A 27,103-nucleotide genomic window follows, 5' to 3' on the forward strand; every position below is an offset into this window, starting at 1 on the left:
AGGTACAATCCAAAAACCAGACATTTGAATAAAATTAAATCAAATGGACATCGTTAAAAAGAAAACAAATGTTAAGGAATGCGTTACTGCCAAGTTATAATTGTCTTTTGTTATGCATGTGACGTTTGGATATCTTTGTCACACCTACATCTACTATATAAAAATAAGTCGGGTTTTCCTTGCTGACGCTATAACTCCAGAACGCAGGAACCGATTTCCATGGTTTTGCATTCGTTGGAAAGGTCTCGAGCTATGTGAGGTTTATAGTCAAGAACATTTAGGAAAAATTTCAACAGAAAAGCGGTAAAATCATTTTTCACATACAGCCATCTGGTGGCGAAACGGAGTTCGCCGGGTTTGCTAGTTTGAAATAATTTATAAACGTATCGTATCGTAACGTATATATTGTAAACTTTGTATCGTTGTTTTTTGGTTTTGGACGAAATTGTATATTTTTTCGCACTAGCATTTATAAATAAAACATGGATTATGTTTTTTATGGGTGCAATGTACCAGTGTCCTAGTGTATAGTAATTACTTTTCGTTTTATTTGTATATAAATAATTAATTAGCATATGAAATTTCAAGCAATCTTTCTTTACTACTCATATTTTATTATTATAAATCGAGAGCTTGATTCGAGGTAGTGTACAGCATGATTTAGTTGTAAATTTATTTCGTTTTTTTACTTGCTATTATAACCTGTATTTCTTTGAATTTTAATTAAGGTATTTTAAGTTTTATTTATATTATTTGTATTGCATAACCGTTGAGTACACTTGTATATGATAGTGCACAAATATGTTTCCACATATACCGGCCATACAAAATGATATTATTAGATAAGTTTTTCAAGATTCTCGTGAAATTCGGTGAGCTTTCTTGGAAGTGTAGCCAGCATTGTTTAAATAAAATATAATTTCGCCGCTATTCTTTTTATTTTTGCCCTATAATGATCCTTCACTTTAATGTTTCATTACAATTTATTGATGACTAGCTGCGCCCCGCGGTTTCACCCGCGTAGGTCCGTATCCCGTAGGAATATCGGAATAAAAAGTTGCCTATATGTTATTCCAGCTGTCCAGCTATCTACGTGCTAAATTTCATTGCAATCGGTTCAGTGGCTTTTGCGTGAAAGAGCAACAAACATATACACATCCTTACGAACTTTCGCATTTATGATATTGGTAGGATATACGTAAACTTATGATTGGGTTGGAGATTAGGATTTAGTATGAAGTTTTGTTGCTAAGATAGATTAAATGAAACAGTGTATGCCGTGGCATAATACATGATATGCCGAGAAAACGGAATCAGAATTTGTACGCATAAATAGGAGACCCGAAAAAAAAAAGCGGCCTCCTCCTCAAAGCGGGCCTCCGTCGACTCACAATAGGCTCCTTGTGCATGTTTGGAAAAAGTATATTCTCAGTGCGTTATCACTGTAAATTGAAAACACTATTACATTAAATACTATCCTGCGAGATTGTATTCTGAGTGATTTTCATCCGTAACATACTGCTTTTATTGTGAAATTTAACGATACTGCATTCGATATTATGGGTTGGATTGAGATCGGTTTATTTCAAAGCGACACAGAAGTAGGTCTCCGTAGGATCCATCGGCTTGGGTAAAGTGAATCCTCGGCATAATATCTGCATAACTCCGCTATATTCCTATAATAGACTGTGGTACGGAAATTTTTTCGAGAGATTGAAGAATCTCGCTAGTTTACAATTAAACAGTTTTTAAAATCTTACGGCGATTAGGTTCTGTATCATTATTTTGTATTTTAAGTATCAGATACAAAATTATGTATAGTTTTATTATAAGTTCATGGATAAAAAAATAAAACAAACCGTATCGTACAAGCTTTGTATTTGCATAATACAATGCCCCTTTGAATATTGATGAAAAATTATAAAATTATAACAATTTCATGCAATATTAAATAAATGGCATCTTTAACTTATTCGAATTAAAAATAAATACAAAATTCATACTATTTAGCTTAGGAACTTCAATATATTTTTAACATAATACTTAATACTCTATAAACACTTGTATAATATTTGTATGTATTATTATATGTATTATTATGCTAATAAAACCTTTATATTCAAGGCACTAGACCGATCCTGTTTATATTTCATCTTGTCATGGAAAAATAGATATGGTGCTGTAATTTAATATCTTTACTCTTATATTAATGTATCTAAGCATTGATTTATGTATATGATTCAATATATAACTACAGTATGGACCACAAAAGTATTATTCCTATAGGTATAAATATAGCCAAGACTCAAAACAGGGTGTAAAGCCACGCCCAATATCTCCAGATTCCACCAATTGTATCACAATAATAATGTTATATAAATTCACATTCATTGACATTATGTACTACAAAATTTAGTTTCCATAATTTTAAATAATAAATGCATTACACTTTCCTAAATATAATTTAATTCCTATAAAATCCTCGGTCTTTTTCTTTTTGTTCGATTTTAATAAAAAAGAATAACTTATTGACTTTGCTTATTATTACTGTAAAAATAAACAATGTGCGATTCGATTCGATGAATAATCAATATGAATGGAAATCTTAAAAGTACCTTAAACAATCGACTACAAATAATACCAAATATTTGCACTTTCTGTCCCTATTTTGAATAAATTACTTTTATGTACCAATGAGTGCATTTGAAAAAGGTAATACTTATATTAATTTCGCTGTAGCGCAAATGTTAATTATGTCTAATTATATAAAACCTTAAAATAATTCGATATTCTTAAAATGTATAGTTGTTATAAAAACTCTCATCAAGATCGTAGATCATATTTAAAATCACCTTACTTAACGGCATCAAGCACTTAATATAATCTGCACAGCAAATTCACCCCACCATTGTACCTATGTTTCGGAATGCTTTTAGATAATTTTAACACGTAAGTACGTTTTACACACAGATCATACTCCTAATTTCTCATAATTATAGTTAGTACTGTACTGACGAACCCAAATTTATACTTAGGGACTATGCAGACGAGGTCCAATCACGCTAAAAAAATCCAATTAAAGTGTCTAAAAAGGAATAATAGCACCACTGCCCATAGCGTCGTCCGCCTTGACGTGTCAGCTAGTAAAATCTACGTACCACATATCACACATTAAAACATTATTCTATTTGGTTGTAAATATGTTAAATGGCATTCATGCCGAGTAAATAATGCCTAGGATGGCAGTTTTGGTGCCAAATATAAGGGCGAAGAGGCCGAACATGAGTACGAGGACGTTCTTCCATATAAGGTACTTGCAGGGGCCGTAGCCGATGTCCCAATACGTAACGATCTCAATGAACGCTGGAGCGATGAGGCCGAGGAGTGAGAAGCAGAAAGCACCGATGACTCCCATGAGAGGGCCGATAGTCGGGAAAGCGACCGCCAGGAGGACGCACAGCGTGACCATGATGGTGCGCATCACGTAGTCGGCGAAGTTAGGCCGGTTCGTGAACTTCTCCTTGATGCTGTTCCACATGATCTCGATGCACACGAAGAACTGCAGACCGAATGTGCAGTAGACGGCAACAGCGATACTGACCTTTACAACTTGGGCGAGCCTGAAATAGAATGTATGAATTATATTTTATAGCCAGATATGTATTACTATTTATTTATAGACTACTTGCAACTAAATATTGATATAATTCTTCGAAGTATCTACTCTAAAATCCGCTTCGAAGTATCTACTCTAAAATACGTTCTGCGTTTTTTTATACTTACACTCCATAAACTTGAGGGTCATCAGGATGTGGTTCCAGATTCAGAGTGATGGAGTCTTGGACATTTTCACCGAACCGCAGATATCCCAGAAAACCCAATAGAATGTATACAAGGGTGACTCCGGACATTCCCTTGTTTAGCACACCACAAAAGCCAAGCATGGATTTCGGGGTCTTCATAGAATTCTCCAGCGGCATCACAACCCCGATGGCTTCCATGGCGAATATTGTTAAAGAAAAGAACTCCGGCCATTCCCATGGCGCCTTGATCATGGAGACATTATCAAAGTTCAGTTCCCCGGTGCCTACTAAGAAGTAGAAAGTAATTCCGAGACCGAGCCCCATGAAGAAGTTGGCGAGCATGGATACTGGGGCGAGATACTTGAGATTCTTGATCCACACCATGAGTATGAGAGGAACCAGTAAGATCAGAATGATCACACGGATTACTCCATCATCTGATTGGTCCACCATGGACGGAGGGATTACCTGCAATATAGATGCACATCTTTATTCCAAATAATTTGAGTCTAATATAGTAAATTATAAGTATGTTCAATAGCATGCCGGAAATCTTAAAACACTAACTAAAAATTATGTACATTCCATACGCGTATGCAAGTTCATGATTTTCACATTTGTTTTTTAATTTGTATGTTTGAAAAATCGGGTATTTGGCACATATTTAATGCATCAACCGTAAAACTGATCACAATTTTGTTACTGTAGTAATATTACAATTTTATATATAAATAGATTGTGAAGAGTGTTTCATTAATTCAATTTCAATATATATCTAAATTGGTATGTCACAGCTGTTCTGAATGTGTCTGTAATATGTATATACACTTTAAGTATAATTTTTTAAAATGCCTAATTGTGTTATAACATTTATAATTACCTGCACAATATTCTTGGCTATGATGACCGTGTACACTGAGCATGTACCAAAGTACGTCATGAACAGGCAGACCACAATAAATATCCTGTAAAGATAACGTTTATCTCTATAAGTATGTTTTATTTAAACTTTACATTCCGCAATAAGTGAAATAACGTTGTTGTAGAAAATGTTAAAAGAGCATATCAAAAAAATTGTTAATTTTTGCATTTTAAATGTATAAAAAAAATATGCTTGTTTTTAACTATCAATAGGAATTCATCTCGCACATTAGTGCAACAATTTCATGCCAAACAGTTGAGGCGTTTTTGAGTAATTGGAACAGAACCATTTCCAAACTAATATTTATTAAAGTAGTAGGATAAAGTTTTCTCAAAGTATACCTGAAATTTAGTTATGTTATCCGAAGATCATCTTTATTGTCAAATACAATAAAGATGAACTTCGGATTTATCCAACATATTCAATGCAATTGCTTTTAATTAATTTTGTAATATTATATAATAAAACTTGCAAATATTATTATATATTTAATGTAAGTGCATAAATATTCAATATAGATTTTATTACCTAAAGGAATTAGCCCATTTCTTGCCCCATTCCGGGCCATGCATTAGCGAGGCTTCCGCCACTTCTGGAAAGCTCATGGATGGCTTTTTCGTCTTTATGTACAGCACATGGGCACATTTTATCTGTAAAATAATTAAGAATTGTACAGATGCCTAAATTCTAAGGATCATTAAATAGAATACAAACGCATTGCTTTGAATATTATTCGCATAGCTTACATAGTCAAGACTCCTATATGATAAATACACAAAATATTTTCTATTTCATTTAATTGTTTCAAATAAAAAACCCGTAATGGTTTTCCAAATAGTGCTTATACACCGCCTTATCAAAACTTTTATCTAATTATAATTTATGCACAATTATTTATGTACATGGTATATTTTATTCATATCTTTGTCATAGCAATTTCTACCAAAATCTGTGAGCTCGGTTTCAGTTAAATGGCTCATCTTTTTTTAAAGCGCTATCCCAATTATGTATGTAATAATGTATCTACAGCTTATATAACATATATTATTTTAATTATTAAATGTAATTATTAATGTGTTAAACAATCTACAGCATTAAACCTTAAACTATTTACAATCAATTTAAATCATTTGTGTCGTCTAGCATGTAATGGTGTACACATGTTGTAAAAACAATAAGCAACAGCCATAAAATATTGTCATTCGCAATCAACTTCATGAAATATAACATTCGCATAGCATTAACTATTAGCATTATAACGTACATATATGGTTATATAACTGAAAGATAAAATTATTTTTGTTGTTTTTCTTCACTTACAAGTACATAAGAGCAGTGTGTGCACACTACTGCAACCAACACAGTGAAGAATATGCCTGAGATAAGTCCCGCTGCTTTAAAAGCTTTCGGCATGGCCAGAATTCCGGTACCCAGCGAGGCTTTGAGGAGATGAGTGAGCGTGTCCATATTTCTGAAAGAAATATTAGTTTACACAAATATTTTATAATAGTTCTCGATATGTAGCAAGGGCCAAGGAATGACAAATACCGAAGCGAAAATTTTTATAAATCAATGGAATTTCCGAAATGTTTTGAAATGCCTGAATTGATTATGTGACACAAGCTTTGTACAGTGGTCATTAAGTTAAGATATAATTAATAGTATAATAAGGAAAAAAACATACTAAATGTTTAATATTTTTTGGCATTTTAAATAAAATGTCATGCTTATATTATATTTAGTAAGTCCACAAGAAACTGGCATGAAGCGGTTCATCCAATTCTATTTTTAAGTCGAGGCGTTATTGATTAATTAAATATTATGACGAGGTCAGAATACACGAAGGACCTATGTTGGTATTGATATTCCATTCGATTATCTTAATTATTTAAAGAACTTTCTTTTAAATGAGCTTAAATTGTATTATCCTCTTTTTATATTGTTTAAGAATATATACATGATACAAGGGTAGATCCGGGTGCAAAATTTGTTATACGACAATATATTTGTTTTGAAATACAACAATGAATACAATTCTTGGAAAGCAAAGAATATTAACGCGGTTCTGTTTGTTTTTTTTTTCTTTTATCTCATCGTGTCAAGGATACAAAGGCGTTATCTTTATGGATATACCTGAGTTCAAAGATTTTGCATAGATGAGATAGATGTTGGCAACGTGTTTTGAAGTTTACCCACCTAGATATGAAACTTTATCATTAACAATCAACCACATCGCATTTCTTGTGCTTAATTTTAATTTGTTATTCGTAAATTGTGTTTTTGTTTTTTTTGTTATAAATTGACCCAATTATGAAAATAGGCTATACAACCTAATGTAAAATATGAATACATTTTTAAATTTAAACTTATATATACGATTCTATATTAAGTCGTGTTATATAGAATCGTATATATGAAAGGTATAAAAAGTAAAGTCCCGTGTCCCCTAGTGGGGAATAGGGCAGATGATGTACATCTGTTTCACTGATCGATTTTCTTTACGGACAATAAGGTGATCAGTCTTCTGTGTCCTGCCAGAGCGAGACATTATTTTTTATTCACCGGGAATTGAACCTAGGAGCCCTTGGTTCTACGCTCACGCGTTAACCACTGTACCAAGAAGGCGGTCATGATGTAGGTATAAGGAAAATGTATTTATTGTAATGAATTATGTTGAATTCCGATCATATGTGAAATTACGACTTCCAAGAAAATTAATTAAGATAATACATGTATGAATTAACAATATTGTATATTGTAGTATTGATTTTGGATGAATATTTTATCCTAAATACAATAAAATTGTTCGCGAGTAAGCTTTATAAAAATGATATGCATTTAGTAAGAGAATTCAATTTGCAGTGCTGAATTAAAATCAATGTTACCTATATGTCTATATTATCTTTTCTCGGTGATACAGAAATAATAAAAGCATGTATCGATTACCATTATTAAACAACGCATTATATGTTTTTTAGATTACTTCTTATTCTTGTTTACTTTAAAATCGTAAGCATACTGTATGTATGTCAGTTTATTCATTGACTGTGTTTCAATTCCGAGTTAAAAACAAGTTGCAATCACTTACGAAGTTGGATTCTCCAATTTTCTTTCCGCAAACGGATCATACTCCCCCGCTTCTGCATCTGCTAAATTGTATCTAGAATAATAATAAAATGCTATATATATTAAGTATTAAAAATGGCGAATATATAACGCGATATCCTGAAAAACGAATGCCATGTATTTTTGAATGTAAGTTCCTATTGCGTTTCATTCATTCTATTTATAAATAAATCGATTATAATGTTCGACTGTTTCCTGCTCTTATGGAAATCCACATTGTTACGAACAAATTTTTGATAATATCTACATATTTAACCCCACATGCGACACCGTTTTCTTTTATTATTATAATAAAGTAGTAAGTATCGAGCTATCTACAAATATGGGAATATGTCAATAACAATCCAATGTCGTTAACATAAAGCGTGATCCATTCTACGTTCTTTGCCACGTGTTTGGTGGCTTTTATAATTTTACAGTAAGGCCAAAAGAGGCCATACTAACAACAATATCACACCGAAGCCCAGTAAGTATGCTTCACTAAGTGTATTAAAATGCATTAAGCAGTATTAATTCAGTACTTTGTAAACATAACGAGGCATTAACTGGCAAAGTAGGTCAGCAATGAAATGTGCTGATTTGCAATATACATTTTTTAAATTGAGCAGTGAAAAGTATTATCTTGGGGCTATCGTACGGCAAAATTTTATTTAATATGGTTTTACTGTAAATGTTTGGATGACGTTATTTATTATGAAATTTAAAGATGATTTGTGATGAATGATTTGATTTTCGTCTCATTAAAAAATCCAACCAGTATACCATTAAAGCCAGAATTAAACCAGAATCTTTTTTTAATTATATTGCGATTTGCAACTTACTTTTTGACTTCTAGCTCCTTAGCCTTTTCGTCTGGATGAATGAAAGTTTCCAACTCCTGTGGAGCTGGGATGCCGTTGGACTCCTAGAAAAGGTATATTCAATTATAAAAATTGATTCAATAATTATTATCAATCATCAAGGGTAATTATGCGGTATACATTTAATAATTGCAAGTAAAGAAAGGTCATGTTGAGACCAAATGACGCACTTTAAATCAGAAATTAAATCACTTTTTGAAGTTAGCACAAACTTTCTTATCGACCAGTAAATTTTTTATTTATTATATATTTCAATGTTTCCGTTATGAATTATAGTTATATATGTAAAATGATTTCGGTTTAAAATAATCCTTAATATTAAATTAGGCGTAGGGACTACAATTTTTTCGGTTGAGAGTGACGAGTACAAAAAACAGCAACGAAAACAATTTTCGATGTCCATATAGATATAGACTTACAGAGCATATATACATAAATAATCAAAAGAATAAATTCTTTTTATAAGTATTTCGAAGTTATCTTTTAAACAAATGTAATTAGTTCGATTTAATTAAACTTACATTAGTCATTTTGATGGCTTCGCTCCAACGTCTCAATGATAACGGCTCTCTGTAACAAACGAAAATAATAAATATACTTATAGATAATCAGTCATTACAATTGACGGACTAATATAGTTTAAGGTACGGTTTTTAGCGAATGATTTATATTTTTGAAGTAATTATTTAAAAAAGGCATTATAAATATTCTAATACGCATTTAATGTACAGTACCTATTTGGTTGACATTTGGCACGCATTATGATCTAGACAATTATGCATGATATAATTATGCATGTTTTAATGCTGGACTTATCTATGTAATATTTGACAACCGGGTTGGTAATGTGGATAAAGATATTGAGGTATTGCTATTAAGCCTCTATAGCATTATTAGAAGAAAAATAATTGTTTTTATTGCTTATCTACTTTCAGGGTTAAGCCGGAATTGTGTATGCAATTCAGTGTTTTATGACGATGCAACATACCTACTGATTAAATTACAAATCTCAGAATGATCTGCAGATTTTCCGTAAGTGCTAATAAATTGAGTAATAAATCGTACAATACTTTTTATCATAATGGATTTACAATATCAAAGTCCACTTCAATTGTCTATAATAGGTGTCTTTATTGTTTTACATATTATCCATATTGTTTAGTTATTAATTCATTAATTATAAATCCTTATTTAAATTCCGTGACAATTGTTTTACATCGATCAAACCTAAGTGCCTCGCTTGTACGTTTTATTGTTTGTTCTACTGCAGAGTCTTGTTCAACACGAGTCTTTCCTTTCTAATAACATTCGCTGGCGGTAGTTTAAACATACCAAAGAGGTCGTAATATAAAACTCCGATGGAGATGAATTTTAAATCGCCTTTAGTTCTAAAACTCTATTATAAATTATGTGTTGGATTATAAGAACCACCAAATTTTTTCGTTATTTCTATTTCATTAGGTGATGAAATTTCTTCAAAGAGGCAGTAATAATACCTACCCAAATTCTGTAAAGAGCAAGGTCACCGCCTCCTCAGACTAATTGGTTTCCACGCTTACATAAACCTATATTACATATTATTATGTAACATATTTGCATATCGTGATGCAAAATAACTGTTGTACAAATATTTGAGCAATGTACAAGGGTATCCATTGTTTAATGTAACTATTAATGGATTCTAGAAATGCCGTAAATTGTCTTGCTATCAGTATATGTTATATCGGCATGCGATACAAGGTTATTTGTCTACATTACCACAAAAAATTCATATAATTCTTATACCAAAAAATAGCTCCGACTCTTTAGTTATATGTAGTGTTAGTAATTATGTACATTGCATTATATTTCATTAATAATTAACTACGTAGTTCTCGTTACCCAAGTGTATACTTCGGTCAATGCCAACTACAGGCTGGATTATAAATCACACTTATGTTATAAATGCGGCAGTTTCTCAGTATGAATGGATGTATGTATGTTTGTTTGTACTTTTTTACGCGAAATTGACTGATGGTACTGGTCAGTGATGTAGTAATAAACCAGAATAACACATAAGCTATGAAAAGAGCGTTGTTAGGGATGCGATTAATTTGTTTGACACTTGAAATGTTTTAAAATGTCAGCCGATAAAGATATGTTTTAGCAGGAAATCTTTGACTGTTAACTGGTTTTTCTAATATTTCGCATAAATATAAATCGTTGTGATAATTATGATAAAAATTATCATAATTATCACATGCCATTACAGGTTTTTGCCCAATGACTTAAAAAACTAGTTACAACTAAATCTAGGTAACGAATAATAATTATAACAGCTTATACATCAAAACCCTTGCAACATCACTCCATGGACGATAAGTGTCTGTTTTATGTAATTAGGAGTTTTATCTGTTAGGTCAACCTCATCATGAACCCTATTAATAAATAAGTTTAACAAATATTTAACATAGATGATACTTTTTATTGATCCATATACTTTTTAAATAGATGCTAAACTTTTGTTGGGTTTTTAAGAGTGAGTACTACACCGAATATTTTATTAATACCGTATATTATACTAGTTGTTTGCTCCGGCTCCGCTCGGGTTTACCCGAGATAAAAATTTAGTTTTCTAGGGGTCTACTTTTTCTATCGTAATGGTAATACAAAAATACAAAATTTTCCCGCTTATAATATAAGTTTAGATTTCTATTGCCTTGCAGATCCTACACGAGGCTCTAATTACGCGACTAACTAATCTCTTAGGTTACCGTTTATACAGCCCACAGGTAATAGGACACATATTATTATTTCCATTAAGCCGTACCAGCTCATTGTTGCTAGGTATTACATCTCCAGTGACCTAATAATCTCATACCCGAACAAGCAAAATGAGTTAACTGGGTCATCAATTATGGATAAGGTACAAGACCTAGAAAATTTTTACCTACTACACTCAGTCGTTGACCGCCTCGTTGGTACAATGGTTAACGCGTGAGCGTAGAACCGAGGCGTCCTGGGTTCGATTCCCGGTGAACAGAAGGCTGATCACCTACATGTCCATAAAAAAAAGATCAGTGAAACAGATGTATATCATCTACCCCATACCCCAGTAGAGGACACTGGACTACATTTTACACTCAGTCGTTACAAGTTTCTATTGTAGTGTTTATACCCATACCGTTAGTGTACATATTTCGTATTCAGACGGTGTCTTAAGGACTGCGGAGTTTCGTTACACATACCTTTAGCAGAAGTCATTGTAATTATGGTTAAAGCGAGCACTTAATAGGAAACTATTGAAAGTGAGGAACAATGCCTAAAGTAGTGAAGTAAAGGCCTAGAAGAGACTTTCAGTAGCTATTTCCTTAGACCAGTTTCTAAATAGCGAAATAATATAGTCTATATATTTGTATATATATCTTAAGTAGAATTGAAGTCATATTATCGAAGTTACTTGTACGTAATCCACATATATTATGAACACATTATACGATAGAGCATTAACTCTAGCGAGGTTGAATGAATTACTGTGTTACACTTTTAGAGAAACGCGCACGTCCTAATTGTCTCGGATCGTTGTTAATAAACATCAATCTATACTTTCTTTTCGTTTGACACATTTTTGGTGTTCGGTATGTTTAGGAGAGGAATTCAGACAATATTTGCCAAGAGAGACATGCCTTTCAAAAAAATATCTTTATATATATATATATATATATATATATATTCTCGTGTCACAACGTTAGTTACCATGCTCCTTCGAAACGGCTGGACCGATATTCATGAGAATCGGCCAACGTCTATTTTTCATACCGCTAAATGTTAAGACTATGTCAGAACAGCGTTTGCCGGGTCAGTTAGTAAAACTATAAAATTTGAATTTGTAACGTACACAACATCAAAAATGTAAATAAATTACGAAGTCATTAGATATTTCTTGATCACCGTAGTCAACTACGAGGACCATTAGCTTATCGAGGATATCAATCTTTTTCCCCTGCCGAAATCAATATTTAAATAGGATTTTACATTACAAAATATGAATCGATTCGATGATTTACTAAAAATAAAGTAATGTACGGCTATAACACAATATTATAGTTCAAATGTCTTCACCCCGCTGACCGTAAGGTTTTGTTATTCAAAACACAAGTTAGCTCTCTATCAACAATCACGTTGCAGTACCGTAATGACACGTGTCAATAAACTGGGTTATACGAGATTATTAACCTGACACTTTTGTTGTTGGTAAAAAAAACCGAGAATGAAAAGTAAGAAGAAATGGGTAAACCGAGTGAAAATTACCAAAAAGACATTTGAATTTTTTGTCATCTGCTTTCGTTACTTTTTTTCATAAGGTTTACTTACTATTAAGACCGCCTAGAGAAAATTTCACATTAGCATAAAACATAATCATCATCATCATCATCAACCCATGTTCCCAATACAGGGACACGGGCCTCCTACGTGGGTTCAGACTATAATCCACCAAGCTGGACAAGTGCGGGTTGACAGAAATTGCTTTTAATAAAATAATTAGAAATACTAATTGGCAAAGATCAACTGTAATTTTCGTGGGAAATAGTTCTTACACAGAATGAACTGCAATTCATAATGTTGCCTATAGTATGTTTATGCTACAAGTTATACAATAGAAAAATAACTCAACTAAAGGAATTATAAAAACTGAAGTCCCGTGTCCCCTATTGGGGTATGAGGCAGATGATATACATCTGTTTCACACATCGATTTTTTTTTATGGACAAGTAGGTGATCAGCCTTCGGTGTCCTGCCAGGCCGAGACGTTTTATTTGTACCCACACCCCCCCAGACCCAGACCAGACACCCCACCAGAAATCGAACCCAGGACCCCTCGGTTCTACGTTCACGCCTTAACCACTCCACCAAGGAGGCGGTCATGTAAAGGAACACTAGAAGTATAATAATTAAAAAATAGTTCTTAAAAAATCTGTAGGAGATGGGCAAACAGACAGGATATATACCTATATTTAACCAGGCAGTTATTGATAATACAAAATACGTTTCTCACAGACTTCTTAAGATAATGATTAGTTTCTACAACTATATTTAAACTAGAATATCCATTGTGTCTTTCTATGCATCCGGTACTTCAATAGCTTTACAATACATTTCTGTTCGCTTGCCTCCTACGCATAAAAGAATTAACGCTTCGACGAGCAATTTCGAAAAAGAGATAAAAAAGGTACTTTCAACACAACGTTTATACGGAATCTAGTATTGTGACGGCAAGAAGTCAATCACTCGTTTGTAGCAATATTAAAGATATATATAATTAGATAATGTTTTGGATTAATGTAAACGTTCTATTGATCATGTTATCTTGCCGCCTGATAAATATTAGGTAATAAAATTTGTCTCGGGATTTAGATATTTATATCGATCTAATGTTTATATTAAGAATACTATTTTATACAATTTAAAAAATTATTTAAATACAGACAGTGTGTGGTTACATATACTTGGAACTCCCCTGATAATTTAAAAAACCTGTAGTAGGAGAGTTCAAATGAGGAAGAATGCTTTCTCATTTGAAAATTACATGTGCTGTTCTTTTGTTTATTTGCCTTCGATTAAATACTTAAAACTTTACTTGAGTATGCTTCAAGTAATTGTTACTCAATAAACGATTTTTACTCATTTATATTTATAATTAAATCGAATGTATTTTTAAATTTTCTAATAAAATATCGTCGAAACATATTTCACGTTAGATAGATTTTAGATATTTAAGTAAGCGTAATTATGGTGTACCTTATAATATTAGATTCGGGGTAATCTGTAACGTGATTTTTTCGACAAACAAAACTATCCAAATCAATCTATTGCACCGGCCGGGCCCTGAATGGACAAAACCAATCGAATAAAGACTGGACACTTACCGTGTCGAGTGTTCTCGACCGATAAAGTCTACCTACTAATAAACTTCTAAGCAAAAGAGTTTAATATCGACCGACCGACTTACAGCAGGCCAGCTAGAAACCTCTGCATTATATATTCGTCGCGAAATTACGTAAATTAGTAGCTTGTTTGACACTCATGAAGGTCGGCACCTTGAAGATTGAAAGTAGAAGAATATTCAATTCTAATGAATGTGTGACATACACAACTGACGATTTCCGAACGACGAAATAATATTTATTTAAACTTATTTCTTATTAGCCTGCCAGGTTCACACTGGTGATGAATATAAAATATAGGCTAAAATTCTTGGTAGAAGTGTAGCTTATCTATACTAATATTATAAAGCTGAAGATTTTGTATGTTTGAATGCACTGATCTCAGAAACTACTGGTCCGATTTGAAAAATTATTTCAGTGTTAGGTAGCCCATTTATTGAGGAAGGCCACTATATATGTACCACGGGCAAAGCCGGGGCGGACCGCTACTTAAAAATGTAACTATTTTGAACACAGACCGTAGTGTTTGTTTTCTAATACTATAATTTTATAATTTTCATATTATTCAATCAAGACAGTAGTACTATCTCTTGTGCAAGTATCTGTTCTTTACATATAATAAAAAAAATACAACAAAATGTTTTTATAGAACAAAGACTTTTGGTCGTGTTTGAACCTTACTGTGATTACGTATAGTAATGTTGGGATTTCCTTTACATTGAGGATAACTGAATATTAAAAGGGAAATATATATAGGTATTTTACACCCACAAATCCTTATAATGAGCATTTATACACGAATACAATAAAGGGTTGTATTGCTAGGGTTATCGTAAGGCGAGGAGGATGCGATTATAATACACCATTTAAATTATAACACGTGATAGATAACGTTTTATTGAAGTCCTATCTGTCTAAGTGCATTGTGTAAAAATGGGTGCGACATCTGGGTCGACACGAAACAATATAAGATGACGGATGCCAAGACATAAATACTAAGCGTTTTCAGAACTTGCATTCAGGAAGTAGAGATTTCTATGATTGGTATATTATATATGCCCTAAAAAAATAACTGATATACTTGATAATTTCTTTGTTTAATTGTTTATTAAACATCCTTTAACACTGTTCACTTTCAGAATGTTTCGGGCGGTGATTGGAGAAGCCGAAGGCCCAAATCCTTTTCTTTACCTATTCCTTTTCTTCCTTCCTCTTAACAATCCATTATCCCTCGTTTTTACAGGCAAAGTTTAAAGGCGACATTAAAGAAAATAAATAGGGTTTACAAGTCGGTAAAAATGAAAAGAGAAGTGAAATATTATGATCATTATAATATTTTCGTTACGTCATCTATATATCATTACCATGCAACATCATATAATTAAACAACAAAACATGCTAACGCAATATGCACGACTATGAAACCTTATCAACAAGTATATTAAATTGGTACAGTAAATATTTAGAATTCACGAAGAATGACGTAAATTATTTTTTTTGAAAACATTCATTTAATATTACAAATTGTGTCGTCCATAGTGACCTACTTTGGTCAGTAAAAAATTGTCATTTTTACAGAAAATGTGGTTGCATGATGTTAGAAATATTGTTACGCTAGATAAAAAGAACAAATACACAGTTAACATTGCAAAATATATGAATAGCGTAAGTCGTGCTATGAGAAATCTCGTTTTGGTATGAAAGGAATTATTTTGATTTGTGTTATTTTCATTTATTTCAATATAAAAGATAGTTATTTTCTCATAACCGCTCCGCATATGTATCTAACCCTAAAATCCTGCCACCGTCACAGACGCATCGTCAGCAATAGATGGCTCTAGAAGCTTGCGTTATCATCATCATCATCAGCCCATATAATATGTTCCCACTGCTGGGACACAGGCCTCCTATGAGGGTTCTGGCCATAATCCACCACGCTGGCCAAGTGCGGGTTGGCAGATGTCACATGTCGTCGAACTTTTTTTTTTTTGATTCTCGGACATGCCGGTTTCCTCACGATGTTTTCCTTCACCGTTTTAAGCAGTGGTGATGTTATCTACATGCGCAGATAAATTGAAAAATCAATTTATTTTCTGCACGCTCGCTCGGTCTCGAACCTCGACTTATCGATTTTGAAGTCCGAGGTTCTCACCACTTAGCCACCACTACTTTTTTTAGAAGCTCGAAGCTCAGAATAAAATAACTAATTACACATACCACAAATAATAACAATGTAAGTAGCAAGCTTATCACTTATCATATTATGTTTATAAATCTGAATTAATGACGACTCGGCAATTAGCCACTTATCTGATTATTATTGACATAGACGTCGCTATCGCAGGAAGGTCTCTGTTCATTTACAAGATTTATGAAATTATCTTTCAATTGTAAAACAATGTCGGGGGCAAATGTTTTAAACATGTGTGTTATACGACATAAATAATGGTTGAACGACAGATGTACTTTATGTATTTAATATGTAGCATACCTAGCTATATTCTTCCTGCTCATGTGCCTTATTTCATATCAGCTGGCAACACTATTGCAACTTTCTATTAATTAAGGAAACTTATAATTATTGCGATTTATGATCACGACACACAAAAATTTAGTTAATAATTTAATACACTTATTATTCACGTCATTAAATAATTTTAAGAAGAGTAATAACATGGTGTTTGACCCAATTTTTTATAGATTATTAACATCCCTTAGAGTAAAACGTACATGGTTGTTTTTACAAAGTATAGTTTAAACAGCCTAGTTGTTGTTTCTGCCCTCCATCGATTATTTACATATAATTCCATATAATATTTTATATCAAACAACATTGGTGATTCATAATTCAAAAAAAAATATGGTTGATCGTGAATTTCGTCTGTGATAAGATAATAAGCCATATTCGTGATTGAAAAAACAAACTTATTAAGCCATGTATCGCGAACCTACAAGAAAGTAATGATTTTTAATATACTGCTCGTTACTCGATACCATAACAAAATGTTATTATACTATATTATATTACGCGGTTACATGCGCTGTAAAATAATACATAAATATGTTTGTTAAGCGATTTGTGGTTTTGCAATACTGAATGTAATGTATCTTGTGCAATACCACACATAATATTTATGAGCTATGCGTTTTTGGTAGGATAGTGATAGGATATCGAGAGGATCGGATTATCTATAAAAGAGAAAAAAGGAACCTGTAAAAGGGAGTAAGATTTATCATTCTATTTCTTACATATATGACCCAAATAGTAATAAACCATCAATTTAAAAATTAACTAAGAATAATAATCACACTAAAGTTTATCGTATTAATGTCGATGATATATGCACATATAAATATATGCCGTGTGCTTTGTGCACCTAATTATCATTGTAATTCTTAATGCGCATTAATCCTATTAGCTACATCCGATTTCTAAGCAACAGCATATGTATAATACGTGGAATTTTACTTTACTATTTATAAAAAAAATCGTTATTTACCGCACCCTATACCAGGAATGTATTGGATAGCAACATAAACCTCGGCTATCAGAAGCTTTAAATGCAAAGGTAGTGTCCGATTCAGGAGTAACATGAAGCAATTTGAGTACATTATTACAAAACATGTGATATATATTCATCACAAAATTTTGCCCATTATATATATTAGTACATTAGTATAGGCACGAACTAATATTATTTTGAATAAAAATTGTTTTGAAGTAATGAAACTGAAAATTTATTAAATAACCCGTATAATTATTAATAAATGTTTATTTCTTGTTAAACCTAATGTCAATAAGTTTGTGTCTGCCTTTTTGAATCTAGAGCTTCGACCGATTCGTTTCATTTCATCGTGAGCAGGCGTAGGGCATCAGCAATTTATATGCTGCCCGATTTTATGGTATAACAGATGGATGGATTTAAGAAGGAAGGAATTGGGATGGGTGATGAAATGGCATCGGGTCGGGCTTCACCGGCCGTACGATATGACTTATAAAAAGATAGGAAAAATAATTATGTTGTCTTTGTTTGGTGTGAAAATGTTAATTAGTGTGTAAAAGGACTTTAAACAATTTTATTTGTGTTTTGACCCGAGTTTTTAAGTATATAAACAATAACATCTAAATCAAATATTATTTAATTAAAGTGTAATTTCAGTATTAATTGATTTAATGATATCATAGCGTCAGGATTGGCATGACCTTGTCTATGCTGTCTTATTACCTGTGGCCTGTCACATTTCGGTCGTCGCCCCCGTCGGCGGTTGTATTGGTGCCTTAATGGCAATGGAATTAGGAAACCCTAATCTCGCAAATGAGAATATTTAGGTTAACCGTGGATAAGTTAATTAAGACACTAATTTTTTTCTTCCTTATTATTGCCAGTTATCTTAGGGTTATATGTTCAAGATATAATACAGAGTCCATCGTTGTTATTACATATTTACTTAACAACAATTCGTATGTAATCGTACTCATTTATATAATTGTAAGATTTGCATAAAGATACTAAGTACAATGTTGTTAAGAAAACTGCTCAAAAATAATTTACAAGTAAAACTAGTATAAAATTAGATAGAGTAATAACTTTTTCAATATGTTATCGTTTTTAAATGCCAGTTTAATTAAAATAGGCTGTAATGTTACGTTACAAATGGTGAAAAGCTAGAATCAAATTATTATTAATTCTTATTTACTACTTACTGGGTACTCATAATTACAACAAAAAATCAATTTCAACCATAAACGATAAGATAATTTATGTTTATTTTTGGAACGATAATATTCCGATAAGTTATAAATAAATTAGACAAATTATATTTATTTTGGTTGCTTTCAGTATCAACATTTCTTTAAGATTAAGATGCTGATTAGTCTTAGTAAGTTAGTACAGTTATTTATTTGCTAGTTCTAAGCGTTTCCTCATTAGCATGTTGTGTAGATAAGAATATTAATAAAGATTAATTACGATTGAAATAAAACTGAGACAAATTAAGAGTATTCTTTCTACATTAGGTACGTGTTGCAATGAAAGTACATAATATAACGAATTTAAGTGTATGCCTCTCGACGTCATTACTACGCAGTATGCTGATTGTGTTTACATAGTTATATACATTTAACAGAACATTGTTTCATTCGCGTCACACCTACGCAAGGAAGACCTAACTGTTTAGCACGTTGGTATAAAAAATTACAAATGTATTCTACTATAAGGTCAAAATTTAGAACCGTTTTTACATCATTGACGTCATTATGATTTCTCGGTGAAAATTGATTTCGATATGATGAAGAGTGCTTAAACATCTTTAATTTATAAAAACAATATGTAAAATTTTCATTGCACGCGAAAAAATGTAATAACTCGTAAGCAACGTATTTTCTGTCAGCTATTAATATAAAAAAAAACATGCTTTTGTATAGCTGTCGCAATGTTGCCATTAACAAACAAATAATTGGTGTAAATTTAGAAAAAAAGACCAAACGCGCAACGACCGTAGGTATTTACGAACGGAAAAGTTATGTAAATCTATAATTAAACACCACGAAAATTCAATATATTTTAGGAATTAATATAAAACGCCCATAACCTCGTCGCGTCGAGCAATCGAAAATGTTTATTTGTCGAAAGAGTCGTAGTTACTCGTACCAACTTCAATGCTCGCACAGTATTACGAAGCCTTGTAATCAATGCTACGGTTTTCGAGCTACGTAACTACTCAGCCAATATGTTTCAACTACAGAGTTTCTTGCCGGCTCTCATCTGTAGAAACTGCCTTCCGAACCGGTGGTAAATGTTATAACTGTGTAATATGACGATTCAAAAGTGCTTCTATAAGAAGTCTAATTGAATGAATAAATGTTTGAGTTTGAGTTTGACGTGCGTCGTTTATTGGCTAAACTAATAACTATACTAGTCGGGTGCATTCGGTCGTGATTATTCGAATAAATGTACGAAAGTACTCCTGTTATTGAATATAGGTCACTACCTATATTCAATAATATCAGTATATTTAAAACAAGATTCGATTTTAATTTAAATGAAAATTACGTAAATGCATGTTATGCAAAAAAAAACACATTTTTCTTAATTCTCTTCAAATAAAATACACGAAAATCTATATATTCAGTATATCCATATCCATGACATTAAATACATCAATCATATATTATGTATCCTTAAGACATTAGGCCTATCGAGCACGCGTTGTGAGCTTTATCAAACTCTAACGTGTCAATATTTAACCAATGGTCTTATCAAATGCCCTAGTAAAATGAGCAAACAGTTATTGTGTACTGTATCATAATACCAATCAATATGATAACGATGTGCAGTTTGAATAACTTGTAAAACAATTAAGAGGGAACAATGCTTTGAATTTCATGTGCCCTGTTTTCTTTATAATATATCGAAGAAATGAAATTGTAATACAGCTACTTGAATAATAGTTATATCTATGTATACGAAAAATAAAGCAGTGGTGGCTCAGTGGTGAGGACCTCTGACTTAAAATCGAGCAGTCGGGAATCGAGACCAGGCGCGCGTGCAGGAAATAAATTGATTTTTCAATTTATCGGCGCATGTGTAACATCAGCATTGCTTAAAACTGTGAAGGAAAACATCGTGAGGAAACTGGCATGTCGAAAAATCAATAATAATTCGACGACATGTGACATCTGCCAACCCACCAGCCGCGTTGACTAGCGTGGTGGATTATGTCCTGAACCCTCATAGGAGGCCTGCGTCTCAGCAGTGGGAACATATATGGGCTGATGATGATGATGATAATGATACGAAGGTTTGTACGAATGGTGCAAATATCTTAGAATTTATGCGTATTCGTAGGTCTTTCTATACAGATGCTATTCAGGCAGGAATAATATTTCGCAAGAAAGACAAATATGAAAGTAAGAAAGTGTAAATTGTAAAAGATATCCAACTTCCCCTGTTTCACTCTTTTCATGATTAATTTGACTTTGACATTTTTAGTTCAAATAGTTATATCACCTGAAAATTTAATAGTCTTATTATATGTACACTAGCTGTGACCCGCGGTTGAAACCGCGTAAGTCCGTATCCCGAAGGAATATCGGTATAAAAAGTGCCTATGTGTTATTTCAGTTGTCCAGCTATCTACGAAGCAAAATAGTATTATTATTCACCAATAGATCCTAGCTAGATCGATTTATCGCCCCCGAAACCCCCTATATACTAAATTTCATGAAAATCGTTGGAGCCGATTCCGAGATTCCAATTATATATATATATATATATATATATATATATATATATATATATATATATATATATATATATATATATATATATATATATATATATATATATATATATATATATACAAGAATTGCTCGTTTAAAGGTATAAGATATTAGATTATTAATTATAACGTATCACTTTTCGCTTCCTATCAAAGATAAAGAGACAGATAAACTTTAACGACACTGCCGATGAGATCGATGGCACGACATACGATATGGCTTATCAAGACCATTTTCTTCCCCTTTCATATATTAATACATATTTGTTTTTAATATACATTAAATAAAAACATTATTATAATTCATCAAATCCCTTTATCTCACGAACTACAATATTATGAAACACATTTTTTTTGTCTAAGTTCCCAATAAAGTCTACGGTTCTCAATCTTTTCCTACTTATCCCTTATGAATGAAGCAAGGTCAGATCGCGGGGTAAAAATAATTCAATGAATGAAATTGTTGAGATGAATAAATTATTCATGACTATATATACAATAAATGATTAGTTAACAGTTTGCGTAAATATATAAATGTCCTAGCTTACCCGAAAAATAGATGTTGGCCGATTCTCAGACCCACCCGATATGCACACAAAACTTCATAAAAATCGGTCTAGGCTTTTCGGAGGAGTCTGGGAACTAACATTGTGACACGAGAATTTTATATATTAGACTATCATGTACGTAAATGCGCGTGTCACGATTCCACACAGACATGAATAGGATATCGTTTTATTTCGTAAATCAGAAAACTCCTATACAATAGAGCAATGACACGAATACTATATTAGTATCTACACCACTAGTATATATACTTTCATGAACTTTAACAAAATAATGCTACCGACAAGTATGTTACGGATACAGTCCGTAAACATATTTCTATAAAAACTTAATTTAATACGTACCTTATACATATATTTCATTACACTATTTTTATGAGAAAAAATCATTCGTTAGTTGTACAAATTTAGTCTTTATTCAACTAAATATTTAAAATAAATTCAAATGAGCTTCATTATTTGATAAATTCAAATGTAGTCAACATTATTCTAAACCAGTTTACCAACAAAAGCTTTTTAACAATAATCATCGCAGACAAACTCTTCAAAGTTGTGCAAAGCTACCTTTTATCAACATTTTAAGCTCAGGTAAGTTCGAAGAAGGCAACAATAGTTCCGGTATTCTAAAATATTTTTGTAACGCAAATTTTATAAATGAAATACAAGTCAATAGCATTATGTATGTACACGATAGTAGACTTAAATTGTAAAAATTATACTGTCGACATGAATTAATTATTCATTATAATTACTAGAACATACAATTAACGAGCAGGTATGGTTTTACACTATTCACGTGTACCGGTTTCATGTAGTGTAAAGAGTAAAAAACGCATGCAGTTTCCAATTCGTCTAGGAGGCGGGACTTTCGTAAGAATTTAGGCCGTAATTAAACACAGTTCAGTGATTAGCAGATAACGTGCATCTAGCGCTACAGAAACGAGAACATCATTCACTGTTTTTTAAAGTATAAATATAAGTACGCTTCTAACAAACTAATGCATAGCATATTTATTTATTTGTATAAAAAATATTTACATTATACCTGTAATGAATACTCTATTAATTATATTTTTTTAGTGTATAACAATTTAATCTGGCAGTATGTTAACCATCGCGGTGCGTGTCATCTGAATAATTAAACGTTGCAACACCAGGAGTGACAAACAACGATACTGTTATTTTAACTTTTTTAAATATAAATTCACATAAACACGTACCTTTATCCACTCGACTAGGATTATACGATGAGGCGTCGTAATAATAATCAGCCGCGTAAATCTCTAGGTTATAATACTATGAATAAGTCACTGAGCCACGTGTTTTTAAAAATAGCGAGAAGCGCGCGACCGACGCGTACGTTGGTTAAAATCGGAATGAGCGATAGTAGTCTGGTTAGCGTCGAGCGGGCAAAGTGGGCTGGCTACACACCGTCAGTTTTAACTGCTCAATTCTAACTGTACAGTCGAACTGTTCAGTTCAAACGTATGTGTGAAGGTAAAACTAAAAATTGTACAGTTGAACTGACAATCTAATCAAAATATCATAAGATAAAACTGTGCAGTCAAAACTGTACAGTTAAAACTGATAGTGTGTAGCAAAAAAACTGCACAGTCGTCAGTTTTACCCAAGCGTCGTTGGAGTGAGCACACGTTCTGGTTTAAAATAACCATGCCAATCAACGTAAATCGTTAGAAGAATTTATAGAAATATATCGTTCTAAACCTTGCTTATGGAAAGTTAAAGCAAAAGATTACCCCGACCGTGTTAAAAAGGATGCAGCATGCGGAAAGTTATATTAATTAAATAGCAATATCTATACATGTGATAAAACAGTGAAAATGGCATATCTGTACATTTAATATATTTATAAAATAATCAATGATTTAATAATAGGTTTCGGAACGGTAATAGAACACAAATCGACACAAAAAAAAAATCTGTACGCCGGTGGAAGGCTAGTTATAAATAAAAAATATAGTTTCTTATTTGTTTAAATAAAATATTTTCACGGGAAACGTGTCCTTCTACGTTAAAATAATTCATGAATTCCTGTCTAAACATTTTAGGTGTTCGGCCTGTGTTTCCTATATTTCTTATTTTTAAAGGTTCCATGGTAGAATCATTTGTATTGTAAAAAGCGTGGGGTGCATTTTATTGTAGTTCATAACTATCCTCTCATAGACAGTTACCAATGATGATTGTAATATTAAAAAAAATATTAAGCACCCCACGCTTTTTACTCTGAATTTATTCATTGTGTTAATAACTTAAATTTTATTATAATTTTGTTTTGAGGTGAATCATTATGATTGATTGTTTCATCTGCAACTATAGTTACATTAAACTCTTTGCCATCAAAAATTATTTTCTAGTTTTTAGTTCAATTTGCAAAAAAAGCGTGTTTTTTTAGTTTTTTTTAACTATAATTATTATTGAAATATTATGTTGATCCACTTCCTTTTGGTGGATTTATTGAGATGTTCTTCTCATCAATCGCCACAGGCAAATGTGGAAAATTCCATTTTTGTTCAAATATTGCAGCAATTCTTTTCCATTCCGTTTGTGACCGTGGGCACTGAAACAAAACAAAATTTTACATTACAGGATAATTCACTGGGGTCAGCATCATCGGCAGTGGAAGATTCAACAGTGCACGAAGCACAAGGTGTTGAAGAGTCAAGTGCATTTGCTCCGCATACTTTCGGTACTATACATACATCAGAGGCTACCATAGAGGCTACTTCTTCATCAACTTCCTCATCATCAAGAAAAAGGAACTCTGAAGCGACTCTTACAAAGGATATTTTGAAATATGTTAGAGACCAATTTAAACGTCCAGCTCGATCTCCTCCACCGCACCGACTCGATGATCGTTTCAATATTTTTGGTAAAGCTATTGCATTTAAACTTAACGATTTGGCTAAGACGCAACGGATTCTAGCAGAAAAGATCATAAATCACTTGCAGCAAAATTGGGCAGTTTAACAACATAACATACAGTTATGGTCCTTTTTCCGAATTCACCCTTACAACAAAGTCTTCCAAATCAGTTATATTCACCTACATCCTATCATCGCTTTAATCAGAATACTTCATCATATTCTAATCTACAAAGTCCTCCAAGTAGATCACCAACAACGTCCTTTACGCAATCAGTCGCAACCATCACAAGTTGTTATGTTATCTATACCTGAGAATCACTAGTCAGTTCACTCACAATTCACGAAAGCACCAATTCAGCTGCTGACTACGTATCTAACTACGATGCTTCCTGAATACTAAGAATAGTTACATTCTCTCTAATAAAAAATTATAAAAAGGAGGTTATTAAATATTAAAATGTCTTTTATTGCTCACGTACCTTTAAGTAATCTTTATGTAAAAAATTATATATTGCTTTACACACACGTTTCTGGTATGATAATGGAGAGTGACTGAGGAGATTATTGTTGAAAATTTAAGGTCTTCGTAGGTTCTTCCTGTTGCTAAAAATCTAAGCGTTGCTGTTAACCTTTCATGTGATATAGCACTTCTCATAATAGTATTTTGTTTCATTATAATAGGTATGACTAAATCAAACATATGCAATTGCCATTTTTCATCCATTCTTGAATAGTTATTGTAGTCTTTTGGAGTAATCCTGAGCTCTCTCAGTAAATTATATATCCGTATCTTGTTTTCTTTTTTATAAACAATGTTTACACCATATTTTCTTTTTTTCTTTGCTTTCCTTTTTTTCAAAATGCACAATAGTCCAACAATTGCCACAGCGTCATCCGGTGAAACCATTTCAACGTGTCACTTCGAGTGACAAAACTGCACACCTGATACAACTGATAAAACTGAAGGTTTGTAGACACTAGGAATGTCAGTTAAAACTGAACAGTTCGACTGTACAATTAGAACTGTGCAGTTAAAACTGAAGGTGTGTAGCCCGCTTAAGGAGCGCGGTACGTAAAGCGACAACTCGAGCAACTGAGACGATTGTTGCGTCATAAAAGCGTAGGGAGTGAATACAAAGCGACGTAACGTCAATACTGTCATAACGCCTGAATGATGTTGAAGAATGCCAGGCGCTTTTTATTACTCGTTTGAATCAAGAATACTCATTCGAGTCACCCTTGCAAAAGTGTAGATAAGCATGACTATAGCAGTATTGCCACGTGAAACAAAAAGCACACAACGCGCAGGCGCTAAATGTTAATTTGTAAATCATAACGTCATTATGATTTACCAAATATAATTCATACTATATGATGTAAATTTTTTATTTTTTTATTTATTTTACTTATTTTTTTGTATGTATTTATATAAATTTTCCTTTTTTTCAACTGTATCTTACCAATGGAAGGGTATCGGTACCTGTAATACAGATTATTATCTAGTACGGGACCAACGTTTTGTTTGTGTTTATTGTATGGTTGAGAAATAAACTTATTTTATTTATTGTTGATATCAAAGTGAAAGAACTTTAAAAATTTACTACCAACCATTGCATAAGAGTTGAAACAAAGATCGCTCAAAAGTTGTGGGTTTTTTCGTTTACAATATGTTGTTATGGTTACTTGAAGGGTAATTAATTTCATTGCAAATAAAATACCGCGCATCGGACCCGGTG

At 32.4% G+C, this 27,103-nt stretch overlaps 2 protein-coding genes across 2 annotated transcripts; one reads left to right on the top strand and one right to left on the bottom strand.

Annotated features, from left to right (window-relative positions):
• Positions 1 to 1,861: 1,861 nt before the first annotated feature.
• LOC119835466 (proton-coupled amino acid transporter-like protein pathetic) lies at positions 1,862 to 23,875 on the bottom strand. Its single transcript, XM_038360294.1, has 9 exons — positions 23,703 to 23,875; positions 9,233 to 9,281; positions 8,673 to 8,755; positions 7,814 to 7,885; positions 6,046 to 6,196; positions 5,254 to 5,375; positions 4,684 to 4,768; positions 3,784 to 4,271; positions 1,862 to 3,620 (listed from the first exon to the last, which is right to left on the bottom strand). Exons 2-9 carry the CDS (start codon positions 9,239 to 9,241, stop codon positions 3,215 to 3,217), a joined length of 1,416 nt encoding a protein of 471 aa, XP_038216222.1. The 5' UTR covers positions 9,242 to 9,281; positions 23,703 to 23,875; the 3' UTR covers positions 1,862 to 3,214.
• On the top strand, positions 9,645 to 25,662 carry LOC119835467. Its single transcript, XM_038360295.1, has 2 exons — positions 9,645 to 9,743; positions 25,090 to 25,662. Exons 1-2 carry the CDS (start codon positions 9,726 to 9,728, stop codon positions 25,468 to 25,470), a joined length of 399 nt encoding a protein of 132 aa, XP_038216223.1. The 5' UTR covers positions 9,645 to 9,725; the 3' UTR covers positions 25,471 to 25,662.
• Positions 25,663 to 27,103: the final 1,441 nt, after the last annotated feature.

The sequence above is a fragment of the Zerene cesonia genome, chromosome Z, assembly GCF_012273895.1.
Source record: "Zerene cesonia ecotype Mississippi chromosome Z, Zerene_cesonia_1.1, whole genome shotgun sequence".
NCBI classification, from domain to species: domain Eukaryota; kingdom Metazoa; phylum Arthropoda; class Insecta; order Lepidoptera; family Pieridae; genus Zerene; species Zerene cesonia.

Excerpts from the sequence above, each read along its gene's own strand:
- LOC119835466 (XM_038360294.1), bottom strand. Across the intron at positions 5,376-6,045 it reads CACACTGCTCTTATGTACTT|ATAAAATGTGCCCATGTGCT; the intron begins GTAAGTGAAGAA and ends ATTATTTTACAG. Across the intron at positions 4,769-5,253 it reads AAATGGGCTAATTCCTTTAG|GATATTTATTGTGGTCTGCC; the intron begins GTAATAAAATCT and ends TTATCTTTACAG.